This window comes from Callorhinus ursinus, unplaced genomic scaffold (assembly GCF_003265705.2).
Source record: "Callorhinus ursinus isolate GAN/ISIS: 27379988/994484 unplaced genomic scaffold, GSC_fseal_2.0 scaffold68, whole genome shotgun sequence".
Classification (NCBI taxonomy): Eukaryota; Metazoa; Chordata; class Mammalia; order Carnivora; family Otariidae; genus Callorhinus; species Callorhinus ursinus.
In genome coordinates, this window is record NW_027397130.1 from 1,219,832 (window position 1) to 1,233,064 (window position 13,233).

At 65.0% G+C, this 13,233-nt stretch overlaps 1 protein-coding gene across 5 annotated transcripts; it reads right to left on the minus strand.

Moving 5' to 3' along the window:
• Positions 1-3,099: 3,099 nt before the first annotated feature.
• On the minus strand, positions 3,100-10,043 carry GCGR (glucagon receptor). Of its 5 annotated transcripts, none has more exons than XM_073886030.1 (14): positions 9,939-10,043; positions 6,846-7,011; positions 6,664-6,745; positions 6,078-6,185; positions 5,859-5,995; positions 5,677-5,783; positions 5,440-5,596; positions 5,192-5,351; positions 5,061-5,121; positions 4,705-4,774; positions 4,321-4,409; positions 4,059-4,197; positions 3,940-3,981; positions 3,100-3,603 (listed from the first exon to the last, which is right to left on the minus strand). In XM_073886030.1, the coding sequence occupies exons 2-14, from the start codon at positions 6,900-6,902 to the stop codon at positions 3,373-3,375; spliced, it is 1,440 nt and encodes a 479-aa protein (XP_073742131.1). In that variant the 5' UTR covers positions 6,903-7,011; positions 9,939-10,043; the 3' UTR covers positions 3,100-3,372. The 5 variants fall into 5 exon arrangements, with proteins under 5 accessions (XP_073742131.1, XP_025715738.1, XP_073742132.1 ...); XM_025859953.2 differs by having other exon boundaries at positions 5,874-5,995; positions 6,664-6,766; XM_073886031.1 differs by having other exon boundaries at positions 5,192-5,312; positions 6,664-6,766.
• Between the last annotated feature and the right edge of the window lie 3,190 nt (positions 10,044-13,233).

Below are 13,233 nucleotides of genomic sequence, written 5' to 3' on the forward strand. Positions count from 1 at the left end.
GCTATGTGGGTTATGGACTCAGGATGGGAAGGCATAGTGTATCTGCTGCACCTGCCTGACCTGTCCCTTAAGTCTTACTTCCCCTCGCCCCATTTATGTATTGAAGACCCCTTGGGTGCTTCAAGATGGAGTTTTCTGCATTCTGGATTTGGCTGGTCACTTCCTTCTGTTAGCAGGCTCCTCTGTCCCCTGCATTTCGTTAAGCTGAAGTGAGATACGGAGGCTGGATGGGATGTAAAATGATTGCTCTGGCTACTAGTTTGGGAACAGGCTGTAGGCAGATGCAGGGTAGAAAGCAGACCTATGGGGCTACCTCAGTGAACTCTAGGAAGCCCAGTGGGGGGCATGTAAGGAGCTCTATGTGGACGTGTGGAATTGGAGGGGTTGCATGGGAAGATGAGTCTAAAGCGTGGATTTGGGAGGGCCACAGGGGCTGGAGATAAGACTGGGAAGTCTCCTGAGATACTGATAGTTTTCACATACCGATAAGGGAGGAGGGGGGCCTGATCCCTGGGCACTGCCGTCAAGGAGGGGAGGAGGTAGCAGGAAAAAAGGGGCTGAGCAGTGGAAAGTGAGGTCAGAGAAAAAGCAAGCAGGGGGCTGGGGGGAGGAGGACCTGGGGTTGAGGGCTGCCAAGGTGTCCAGGAAGAGGTGGAGGTCAGAGTGGACCACCTCGGTGGTGGTCCCCGCCTACAGACCACTGTTTTCAACTGTGTTTCTGTTTCTTAGCGTACACACACTGTTCCTTCTTGATTTTTCTGTTTCGTTCTGCTCTTCCCCACCGCCACCCCTCATCCACCACCCTCCCTGGACAGGTCTTTCCTCTGACTTTGGTGATGTCATTGTTGAGGATTTACACTGTGATGTCTATATTTGTATTTAGAGTTGAACCATGTGGTAAATTGTGATTGTTTTTTTCTGCCCAACTTTTTGTTTTCCTCGAAGTTACTAATGGCCTTTTTTCATTTGCTTAGTTTTCTGTGTATTAATACTACTGAGGTCTTGAACGCTCCACCAGGTCATCTCAATTCCGCCTCGCTGTGTTTAGTCACTTTGGTCCCCTTGAGGGTGTCTCTCCTGTAACTTTCTGCCCGAGCTCCCCTCCCCGCAGTGATGCACTCTGCCTGGCACGCAGCGGCCGTCTGGGGGATGGCCTCGCCTCTCTCCTCGGCTCGATGCTTGTTTACTGTAGTCCAGGTTTTCCTCTTTCTTTTTCTTCACACTCATTTTAGCGGCACGTATGTTCACACGCCCGCATGTGCACACATGCGGGGCAGTCCTCGTGTTTTGGGGGAAGGGCCTGAGGTCAAGGACACAGTGGAGACGGGGAAGAGGCTGGAGTGTTCGGTCTCCTGGACAGAGGGTGTGTGGGTGCGGGGCTGCCTGGTCCTATCTCCTCTCCTCCCCACCTGCAGGGCTGCCTGGTCCTATCTCCTCTCCTCCCCACCTGCAGGGCTGCCTGGTCCGTCAGTGTTTTTTGGCTGGGCAAGTCCAGCCCTTGCCAGGCCTCTGCTTCCACCCTCCGCTCTGCCGGTCTGCTCCAGTTCCCTTGGGGACAGGGACGGGGTGAAGGAGAAGGGCAGAGGGAGTCAGGGTAGGGAGGGCTGTCAGGAGGCCACTAGGTGAGCGGCACTCCCCCCAAGGCAGTCACCAACCCTGAGCTCAGCTGGCGTGAAGGAGAACTCTCCCTGCACTAACTTGTGCCCCACATAGGCTTCCAGGCCTCAGGGGCTGGCGGGGCCGCCCTGTGGGCAGGGGCTTGGAGGGCCTGGGAGAAGAGGTAGCCTGAAGCCTCAAGGTCAGGGGCCTCAGCCTTCCCCCTGCGTGGCCGGTACTGCCTCCCTGCTCTGCAGACTCTGTCCATCACAGTCACACTGGCCACCCGCCTGGGCCGCCAGAGAGCTCCGTCCCCCGTAACCAGCCGCCCCCTTCTCCCTGCCCACCCCCCCCTCCCCTCCTTGCCACATCGGGGCCTGCAGCGGGTGTGGGCAGCACAGGGTGAAGACCGCCTCAGGAGGGCCCTGGTGCCTGACGGGTGAGTAATTTTATTTACCTTTCCTGAGAGGCCTTCTGTCCTCTCATTTTCTCCAATTAGCCTGGCTCTGCCTGAGCAACTCCAGCCCACGTGGCCTGTGGCGGCAGTGGGCACCCCACAGCCCAGAGCTCCGTGGTCACCTCCCGCCGGCTCCCTGAAGCAGGGATACCTGGCAGGCCACTGTAGCTCGTGCTCTCTGTTCTGGCTCCTTCGTCCTCTGACGGCGTCCTCCCCCCGCCCATACACACCCCGACAGGCCTGACAGCGCCAGCCCCCACACCGGTCCTGCTCCTGCACTTAGCTCCAGCCTCTGCGTCAGACGTGCTCTCCCCGAGATGGCGGCTCGGACTTCAGGGTGCATCCCCATACAGTTGGGTTCCCCACCCCAGGGCACCACCCGGTTCTTCCTATAGGGGACCCTCTCTTTCCTGGTGAGCACCAGCCCTCGCTGCCCGCCACGCAGGGTGCCCGCCGCTGCACACCAATGTCCTGCCACACGCTGCAGTGGGGTGTCGTGGGTCGGGCTGCTCTGCTAAGTGATCACGTCAGGACCACGCAGAGGTCTTGGGAAAACTGCTGCCGTCGCTCAGGTCATTTCAGTTTGGGGGTTGGTTTCTCCCCATTTTATCTGCTCCGCGGTCGGCAAGCCGTGGCTAGAGCCAGATCGGGTAGAGGCCGGGAGAAGACATCCAGTTCGGGGTCATCTGGCAGTGCCCTTGCCGGGCCCGAGGCAGAGAGGTCGCGGTACTCTCGAGGGGCTGGTGGCTTCCCTCAGCCGCCACCCACCCCATTCGTGTGCCTGTGCTGCGGGTGGGGGCCAGAACCAATGGGGGGCCATCCACTCTGGCCCAGGGTATGTTGAACCCCACCTAAACCAGCGTGGGTGGCCAGAAACTGCTCCAGCGGGGGCGGGAGGTGCACTGCCAGGCACCGCGCATGCTGTCCGACCCTCTGCGGGGCTCTGGCCCCGATTCATCTGTAAAGTGGGGGCTCCCAGAGGGAGCAGCGCTGGGCCCAGCCTGTGCCTCTCCTTCAGCTCAGCTCTCCAGGGTGTGCAAGGCAGGCACTGCTCAAACTCTTTATTGTCGGAGAATACACATGTCCTTAACCGGGGGCACGCCACGTGCGTTCGCAGAACAGCTGCTCGCCGCACCCCGTCCGGAGTAGCACAGAGCCGCCGTCCTCCAGACCTCCGCACGGTGAGGACAGGTGGACGGGGAAGCCCCCGTGGTGCCCCTCCAGCCTCCGTCGGGCATCAGGTTCTGGGTTGTCCAGCAGCACCCTCTCTCAGTACCTTTGTCCAGCCCCAGCCGGGGCTCCCAGGGGTTCCCCGGGCTTTAGAAGGGGCTCTCGGCCAAGGCGGGGAGGCTGCCGAGCAGGCTGGGGTCTGCAGAGGGGCCCCGGCCGGCCCCGTTGCTGCTGCCGCCGCCCCCGGACAGCAGCGGCTGCTTGCTGGGGGGGCCGCCGGGGGGCCGGGCTGAGGCCACGGGCCTGCTGACATGGCGCTGCTCCCGCAGCGAGGTACCCGCGCGCCAGCGATGCCAGCACCGCCGCAGCTCCGACTGCACCTGGGGCGGGGGCGGGGTGGGTTGGGCCAGTCCCAGGGTCCCCAGCCTCCCAGGCTCCAAGGACTACCAGGCGCCCTGGGTGTAGAGCAAGGCAGGCTCTAGCATGGAACACGGGGGGGGCTTCGGTGCCCGGGCTCCCCCTTCACCGTGTGCTCCCTGAGGACCAGGCTAAGGCTGATCATCGCGGGGGTTGGGGGCAGCACCCAGCGTCATGGTGACCGCGGCCAGTTAATGCAGGTGGACACGAAGGGCTCACCCCCCTGCACGGGTGAGGCCAGGGAGCCTGTGCTCCCCTCCCACCCCAGCTGCACGCCTGGACCGGACCTCCCCACCTACCTCCTTATTGAGGAAACAGTAGAGAACAGCGACCAGCAGGCCCTGGAGAGTGGGGGCAGTCAGGGCAGCACCCAGGCCGGGGGTGGGGGGGCAGGTGGCTATAGGGGGCAGGGCGGCACCTGGAAGGAGCTGAGGAAGAGGTCAAAGAAGAGCTTGGCAGAGCGCAGGGTCCCCTGGGCATGCTCGTCCGTCACGAAGGCAAACACCACTTCATGGACTCCCAGCAGGGGGATGAGGGTCAGTGTGGACTTCGCCAGCCTGTGGGTGGAAGCCTGAGCTGCCAGGGCCTAGCCCTGCCCCCTGGGGCCCCGGTGTGCTGCCCCCCGCCCACCCCTCCTGGCCCCTGCAGGGTCTCTGGGTCTGTGCCCTGCCTGCACCCACCGGAACTTGTAGTCGGTGTAGCGCATCTGGCGGGCTTGCAGCTTGGCCATGAGGATGAGAAGGATGCGGATGAAGATGAAGAAGTTGATCTGGGTGTGGAGAGCACAGCTCAGGGCACCCCCCAGGTCCCCGCTTGACCCTCCTGGCTCCCACGGCCCCGTGGCTGCTGGGCACCCAGCCAGGGATGGGCAGCCGAGCCCGAGGCCCAGGGCACCGTCTAGTGTGGCGGCTGAGGGCCAGGGCCTCCCTCCTCGTCTGCCCAGGCAGGATGTCATCTGTCTCCTCGGGCCCCACGGGCCAACAAGGAAGGAGGGGACCGGCGGGCAGACCCCCCCAGCCTCTATACCCCTCTCTGCGGGGCCAGCGGGTGCCTTGTTTCCTCACCAGGATTGCCAGGAAGACAGGGAAGCGCAGGATCCACCAGAAACCCATGTTGTCATTGCTGGTCCAGCACCTGCGGGGCGGGGCCTGCTCACGTCCTGCCAGCCCCCAGCCTCCCACCCCCCGACATCCTGGAGATCTAATCAGTGCCTTGGGAAAGGACGGCCGACGGTCATCGACGACCCCCACCCTGGGGCAGTCTCGCTTCCCCACCCACCACTACCTCTGGCTGGAGGGTGCCCCCCGCACCCGCCCCGTGCTGTCCGGCTGCTCCCCATACACCCAGCCCAGCACCTTGTGCCCAGGACGGGCGAGCCCCTGGCTGCCTCAGGTCCACCCTCTGGTCAGCTCATACTCACTGGATGTTCTCAAACAGACACTTGACCACGGCCCAGGGGATGACAAAGAGCATGGGGGCGCCTGCAGGGAGGGGGCAGCTGTGGTCCGGCGGCCCCAGGCAGCCTGCCCCCCACCGCGCCAGCCTACTCACCCCAGCCGATGCCCAAGTAGAGGGCGAGGAAGCTCCTCTCTGGGAAGGCGGCGAGGCCCAGCAGGCCGTGCAGGTACACGCCCTCCACCAGCAGCCAGCAGTAGTTGGCCACGACGCCGTACTGCATGAACACGGCGGCCACCCGGCAGCCGGCCACGGCCTGGCCGCAAGGGCAGCATGAGCTCAGGCCACACGGCTCCCTGCCGCCCTGGGGCCGGGGGGCCCGGAGGCCAGGTGTGGGTGCTCACCCCGTCACTCAGCCAGACGCTCACGCTGAGGTCGTCACCGATCTTCTGGCTGTAGCGCGTCCTGAGCAGCGTGTCGATGACCAGCACGGAGCTGGCCTTGAGCACGAAGGACGCAAACAGGTTCACGTGGATGTAGTTTCGCGTGCAGTGCAGTTTGCTGCAGGGATGGGGAGTCAGGGCCTGCCCGCCGCGGGGGTGCGGTGGGGTGGGGGGCGTGCATTGGGTGGGTGGCCATACCTGAGGCCGAGCAGGATAGCGAGGGCCAGGAGCAGGGCCCCCAGGGACAGAGAGTACCCCACTGTGTACATCACCTGGAAGCTGCTGTACATCTTGGCCACCTCCTTCTACGAAGTGCGGTATAGCTGGTCAGGGCCGGGGTGCCACTGCCCCCGTCCCCCAACCCCTGGCTCCGGCTGCACCTGCCGCGGGCTGACCTGGACCTCGATCTCCTTCTCGTCCATCTGGCACTGAGAAGCGTCGCGCCACGACTGCCCCCGGGGCCCGCGCACCCACTGCCCATCAGGCCCACACTTCTTGAAGACAAGGCGCTGCTGCACTGGAGGGCCGGGCTCCGGTCAGCACCCGACCCCTGGCCTGGGCCCCCTCAGCCACCCCCCACTTCCATCTTCTGTGCTTACCTTTGTGGTGCCAGGGCAAGTACCAGGGGCAGGACATGTTGGCCGTGGTGTTGGGAGGGGTGTCCGGCCAACAGGAGTACTTGTCGAAGGTTCTATTACAGACTAGCTCTGTGAGGCAGGGCAGGCGGGAGGCGCCCCTCAGCAGGGCTGGGCTGCTCCGACAAGCCCCTGGGCTTCATCCTCTGCTCCCCAGCATGCCCGTCGCCCCCCAGATCTCCTTGGATCCCCACCAGCCGCTTACCCTTGCACACCTCACATCTCCAACGGGCCCCAGACCCACCTGGGCTCGCCCCTCTTCCCAGGGCCCCCCCCTTGCAGTGCCTCCTTTTCTGGGGGCGGAAACCCCTATCTGTTGGCTTCCTTCCAGGGTCCAGCACAAACTCTGTGGCCCAAAGCCCCTCCTTCCCTCTGCCCAGCACAGGCCCCCTCCCTCGATCGGACATGGCTCTCGGCCTCCTGGCAGCTACTTCTATCCTCATCTCTTGCTGCACCCTAAGTGACCCTCAGAACTTGTACAGAAGGGGGTGCCCCTGTCCCTGCTTGAGCCCTCCTGGGGACGGCCCGTCTCCCTCCCCTGGGGGCTCACCAGTGGGGGGGGGCAGCAGGCTCAGGTTGTAGAGACACTGGTCCCCGTACAGCTTCCACTTCTCGAACAGGAAGTCCATCACCTGGGCAGAAGGGGCCCAAGGCTGGGGGGACAGATGAAGGGGCAGGTGGGACAGAGCCGCGTCAGCAGCGGGCCGGATGGGGAGCGGGCATGGCGCTCACCTGGCAGGCTAGCAGCAGCAGCAGGAGCTGGGGACAGTGTGGCCGGGTGGGGGGCATGCCTCTGAGCGGCCACCCCCCACATCTGGCTGGGGCTACACAGCTGGGGCAGAGGGGTCCTTGTGGGCACGCACGCTCCTCTGGGGACTTCCGGTCAGAGCAGCAGGGTCTGTGGAGGGACCCCCCCCCCAAGTGAGGAGGCCCCGCTGGGCTCAGCTGTGACCGCCCCTCTGAGCCTCGGGTCCTATTGAGGAAGTGGGAGCTGGGAGAGAAGACGCCAGAAGTGGTCTCTCTTCGCCAGTGATGGGGCTGGGGTCTGGCCCTGTGCTGGGAGGTGCCGCCCAGGGTCCTGGAGGCCTCGCGTCTCCCTGGGTGGAGCTGGGTTTCCCACGGCCCACGGCTCGCTTGCTCACACTCTCTCTCTGCTCTGAGCCCCGGAGCCCCACCCCTGCGTGCAGCTCTTACCATCCTGCCTGCTGGAGGAAGCAGCCTCCCTAGCGACCCACCTCCTCCCTTCGGCCCTTGCCGTCCTCCCCACCTATTCTTAGCCCCTGGGAAAGGCAGCCTGCCAGGCTGGGGCGGGATGCCAGGGCCATCCATCACCGCAACGTGGTTATCAAGGTGGCCCCAGGCCAGCTCCCAGCCTTGCCCAGGGGACCAGGAGTGCGGGCACATGCTCAGGATGGTCCCTGTCACACACAGGCCCCCTTCTGAGGACCGGAGTATCTAAGGGCACCCTCTGGGCCCCATGCAAGGCTCAGGCCTAGCTTCCTGGGTCCCCCAGGGCACGTCGCGCAGGGTGGCTGGCAGCACACTGCTTTGAGACGAGTGCAGGCTGCCAGGGGCCCAGGTGCGGGCCCCCTGCCCTGGTGGTGCTGGTGGGAGGGCTGCCTTGGGCCTGGCCCAGGTCTGAGTGGAGATTTGGGGCAGTAGAGCCCTATCAATTCTCCTTTCTTGCTTTCTCTGACTCCGACTGAATTCCATGGGGCAGCAGGGAGGGGCCCTTTAGGGCCTGGGTGTGAGCCCTCCAGGCCTGTGGATGGGCCCTTCTCTGGGCCACCCTGGCAAGCGGTGAGCAAGGGATGGACGGATGGACGGATGGACAACCAGTAGGCTGGAAGACAGTGAGTGGCCAGGGGTAAGGGGCGGGGCAGTACGAGGTGAAGGCAAGTGGAGGGTTTCAGCCTCCTCCCACCAGAGTCCAGCTGGGCCTTTGTGGGGCCAGCTCAACCTAGGGCTCCCCTGAGATTCACAACTCACCCCTAAGGGGACCCTGAGACACTACCACGCAGTGGTGGTGGGCACCCCGATCACAGCCTGTGGTGGGGTTCCTGACCCGGCCCTTGGTCATGGGTGCAGGCCAGGCCTGGTGGAGGCCTCACCCAAGAGTCACTGGCCCCGAGTCCCTGGGCCAGGTGAGCAATCACCCAGGCTGCGGGCTCAGGAGAGGAGCCCCAGGACGGAGGGCTCTTCTGGCAGAGAAGGTGTAGGCAGGTGGAGAATGAGGGGTGGCTCAGCTATCTCCAGCTCTGGGGTCACCCAAGGGGCTTTACCTCCCGATTCTGATCAGACAGCTCTGTCTGCGCCCCTGAGCTCGCTGCTTTCCACCTTGTTACCCTTGCCGGAGCCAGTACGGTGGGGCGTGGCCCTGCGGGGACCAGGCGGCCCTCTCCCCCCTGGGTCCTGGACTATCCCAACACAAGTATCAGCTCCGGGTTGGATATGTGGGCAGGGGTTCAAGTGGAGAGTCAGAGTCAGGGGTCTCCTGGAGGTTTCCAGGCTAGGAACCCGAGTGGTGTTCCCCAGCCCCCAGCTCATCTCCTGTCACCTCTTTCCCAGGACCCCCCACCCCCCCCCCCCCCACCCCCCCCCCCCCAACGCCCCCCCCAGCTTCCCCCCGCCCACCCCCCACCTGCTGGGCAGGCAGTTGCCTGGCCCCAAGCCTGGCAGAACACACCACTCCCAGGCGCTCAGGGTCCCACCAGTGTCCCACCAATTTCCTGAATTGGGAATGGGAGAGCTGAGGGACTCCCAGACCTGGAGCTGGAGGAGCGGCCCCCGGAATGGGTGGATAGCCCATCAAACAGGCCAGGCTGCAATGGTTACCCCCTGCTTGCCCCAGGGTGGGGTTGAGGGGTCCCAGCCTCAGAAGGGTCTGAGCTGGGGTGGGGGTGGGGGGCTGTTTTTGTGAAACCAAAGCAAGTAGCAGGAAGGTCATGGCCCCGGGGCAGGGGCAGGGGCCGGGGCCAGGGCCAAAGGCTGTTGACAGAGCCTGGTTCCTGCTTCCTCCCCCCGTGGGGCGGGGCTGACCTGGAAGGCTGCCTGGGTGCGACTCCCCACCAACCCTCATCCCCCAGCACAGAAGGACTGAGAGACAGCAGGGCCAGTCCTCAGAAGATGCGGGTGCCCAGACGTCAGGGGCTCAGTCGGTTCAGGGTGGGGAGAGAGAAGCCCGCGGCCCAGAAGTGGGAGTGAGGCCGCTGGAGAGGTGAGAGCGGGCAGGGCAGTGAGCCACCCTCCCTGCGGATCAAAGTGACACGTGTGGGCCCCGCAGAGGAGCAGACCAGAGCCACTCGCCCCCTCCCCGGGACACCCAGGTGGAAGGGATGCCGCTGGGGGAGTCCTGGGGAGCTGGGACCCTCCAAGGGGACAAGCAGGGCTGCCGAGGCCCCCACGTCTCTGGGGTGTCTCAGCAAGGCTGCATGAGCGCCCCTTGGGGGGGGGCCATCGGAGTGGGTGCGCAGCGAGGATCGCACAGCTGACTGGGACAGCAAGACAGAGAGCCTGCCGCCAGCCGCCTTCCCCAGCGAGGGGAGGGCCGGGGAAGCGAGACCCTGGCCTGCCCCACCGTGCGGGACCTGGTTGACCCTCTGAGCTGGAAAGGCTCCTCTGGGGATTGGGAACAGAGGAGTCCGACGGGGCGGAGGACGGGCGACACCCCAGGCCCTGAGACCGCCCGGCCCACGACAGGGGGTCCCCGCCGGCCATTTCGGTGCTGCCTATTCCCCGGGCCCTGGCCGCGCCCGCCCGTCTGTCCCGACCGGCGGCCGGGTCGGCTCTGGGGACGTCCCCTCGGGGCCGGGCCCAGGTGCTCACCGTGTGCCGCTCCGGCCCCCGCTCCGGCCCCGGCTCCTCGCTGCCCTCCGCGCGCTCAGGTCGGCGCCGGCTCCGCGCCCGCGCCCGCGCCAGCCGCGCGCAAACTTTCCGGCGGTGACGCTGGGTGGCGGTGGCGGTGGCAGGGGCGGCGGAGGCGGAGGGGCGGAGGGGCGGAGGGGCGGAGGCTGGCGTGGCGGGGGGTGGGTAGGGGAGCCGCAGCCGAGGGTCCCCGCCCGCCCCTCTGCGCAGCACTCCCGGATGCGCCCCGGAGCCCCGGTCCCCACATTCCTGCCTGCAGATTCTGACCCCGCGGCCCTCAGCCCCGCAGACCCCCGCCCCTCGAGCTCGCTATGCAGACCCCCCTCGGGTCGACCCCCACCCCTCAGAACAGGCTGCAGACAGGATCACAACAGGTCCGCAGCTCCCCGCGGGGACAGGAGACGCATGGTGGGGGGAATGTGGGGGGCGCGTGGCCAGGGGCGGGAGGTGAGGGCTGTGAATGGACGCCCCCTCCTCTAGCTCCTCCCCCACCGCCTGTGGGGATCCTCGCGGCTTCTTTCCCCGGTGCGAGCTGATTTCCTACAAGGACTGGCTCCCCACTTAGACCCACCGCGGCTCCTAGGTGACATTTCCTTTCCCGCCGCAGAGCAGGCTGGACTGGGTGTGGGAGGGCAGAGCAGGTGGGGAAGGGGGCCCCCTGGGGTGTCCCTTTAACCCTGGGTGTCCGCGCCCCCTCCAGCACCACTCACTCAACAGCCCCAGGGGTGGGACGCCTGTCCCCGGCTGGCTGCTGCTGCTCCTCCAAGGCTGCCCTGTTGCCAGGGGGTGGCGCAGCTCCTTCTACTCCTCCTTCCCAGACCTCTGCCCCACTCACCCTCCCGAGGATGTCCTCTCCTCCCCTATTTCCCTCCCCGCAGATCTGAAGCCTGAATGCCAGCCCTTGCTCGGGGCCCACTGACTTCAGGGTCACCAAGCCCCGTGGACACTTTGGGGCCTCATCTTTCCTGGCCGTTCAGCATCCTGGGACCCTGACGGTCATGTTCTCCTAGAAAGCTATCCTGTGGCTGTGGCTCCCTGGGTGGCACTCCCCCTTCCTCCTCTTCGGCACTCCCCTCCGCTCTCTGCTCTCTCACGCAGCTCCTAGGGCCCCACCTGGAGCCCTCTCCCCTGGGCTGCTCTCTGCTCCCGGATGCACCTCCTCCACCCACTTGCCTCCCGACACCTGGCCCTTGGTTTCCTGCCCATCGGGAGGAGGGAAAACCCAGGAAGGTCTCCGTCCATCAGCAAACCTTGATTCTCCTTCCTGTGTTTCTCTGGAACCCGCCTGGGCCTCCTCTGGGCTCTCAACCCCTGTCTGGCCACCCACTGTCACCCAGGAGGCCCTCCCTGGCCCAGCAGGTCAGCTCCTTTGTAAGATGCTGTCCTTTGTCTTTGGAGCCCTTAACCCGGCTCTACTTCTGTTTTAGGGGGACATCAGTACCCATGGGCCTCCCTTTCCCCTGGCCCTCCCATTCCTGCAGCCCCTGGAGCAGAGCTAACGCTGGTCCCGCCGCCCTGGGAGAGATCCATAGACAGTTGGTCTTTAGCGCATCTCTGCCCAGCCTCCGTCTGAAGACTCATGGGGAAGGGCTCCCAGGGGTGTGTGTGTGTGTGTGTGTGTGTGTGTATGTGCCCGCGTGTGTGCGTGTGTCCCCGCACTTGCCCTCCGGATCCCTGTTGTTACCAGCTCACCTGAGACCCTGCCCCCAGAGTGAGCTTTCTGTTTTGGTTCTGGGAATGGGCAGAAGGCAAAGGTCAGAGGCAAAGGTCAGAAATTCTGGCTGTGCCTGCATAGGGGCTGCCCTGGCAGAGGGTGCAGGTGCTGGGGGAGGGGAGGCTTCCTAGCTTTGTGCCCAAAGACTCCCCTTCCCTCTGCCTCCGCCCTCCCCCACACCCTTCCTCCAGCTCTGCACCCCTTTCTGGGGTTGTGGCACCTGTGTGGGCTGGCATGGATCTGGGGGGCACCCCCTTCCATCCCCAGGGGAAGCCATGGCCTGCAGCCTTGGGTCCCAGCCTAAAGAGATGAGTTAGAATAAATGCAGAGTGCACAGAGTGGGGTGGGGATGGGGGGCAACACCTGAACAGGTGACACAGTGGGGAGCGCAAGGGGGATGGACAGATGGGGGTTCCACCCCCCCCCCCCCCCCCCCCCCCCCCACCCCGGGGCTGGGCCACCTCTGTTTACAGAACTGATTCCTAAGACCTGAACAGCAGGAGCTGAGAATGGAGGGGGCTGGGCCTTCCCACATAGCCTCAGCCGTCTGGGGGCCCGAGCGAGGAGGAGGGCGCTGCCTGCTGCTGGGTCCCCTAGGGTCCTGATGGGGCTGGCGTGTCCCAGGAGGCATGTGGGCCCCTGTGTTCTGGGAAAGGCTGGGATGGGGGCTGCCCTCGCCCTGCTTCTCCTCCCTCGCCCCTGGAATGCGTGCTCCCTCTGTCTGCACTGTGGGTTCTGGAGAGAACACCAGCAGTGCTTAATTCAGGTGCTTGACCCAGCGTTAGGGAGCCTTAGGGACCCATGGGGCCCAGCACCTGCTTGCTTGTCTGGGAGAACCAGACAGACACCCGCTCTCATGTTCTGGGGGGATGCAGCAGAGAAAGGGGTGTCCAGACTGGGCAGTGGTGGACAGAAACCCAGTGCAGAGGGACCCCGGGTCTGGGAGGATGCATCAGGGCTCTGAGAAGGTGGAGGGAAGGGGGTGGTGGGTGGGTGGTGGCCGTCCCCGGCCAGACAGAGCCGCTGTCGGTGGCCTGGGCGGTTACTCCCGGGCATCTCCATGGGCCACCGATGCCTGACTTTGGATATAGTTTTATACCACAGCCTGTCACAGAAGCGTCCCCCGTGTCAGCCAGAGGCCCTGGGAGCACTGCCGAGCTTGGGTGCTCCGAAACCATTCGCAGGCCGCAGGAGTCAGAGTGGGATGACCCAAAGCAGGCGCAAGTGGGCCCCGGGCCGCGTCCTGGCGCCTCGCTCTTAGAGGGGGGCGGGAAGCCAAGGGCCAACAGCCCCCCTGGCTGGACCGAGAACCCAGGGCAAGGGGGGGCGCTGGAGGAAGCAGAATGTGACGCCAAAACTGTGGGCCCGCGGATTCCTCGGCAGTGACGGCAACAGGCCAGGTCGGAGAACAGAAGAAAGGCCCAGGTGGATTAAAAATATCATATCGGAAATTCTCAAAATCTAATAGAAGGATTGAAAGGGCCAGTCACAGAAGACAGACGGTGAGACCTGGCCACGAGGAGGCCCCGCACCTGAGTGACA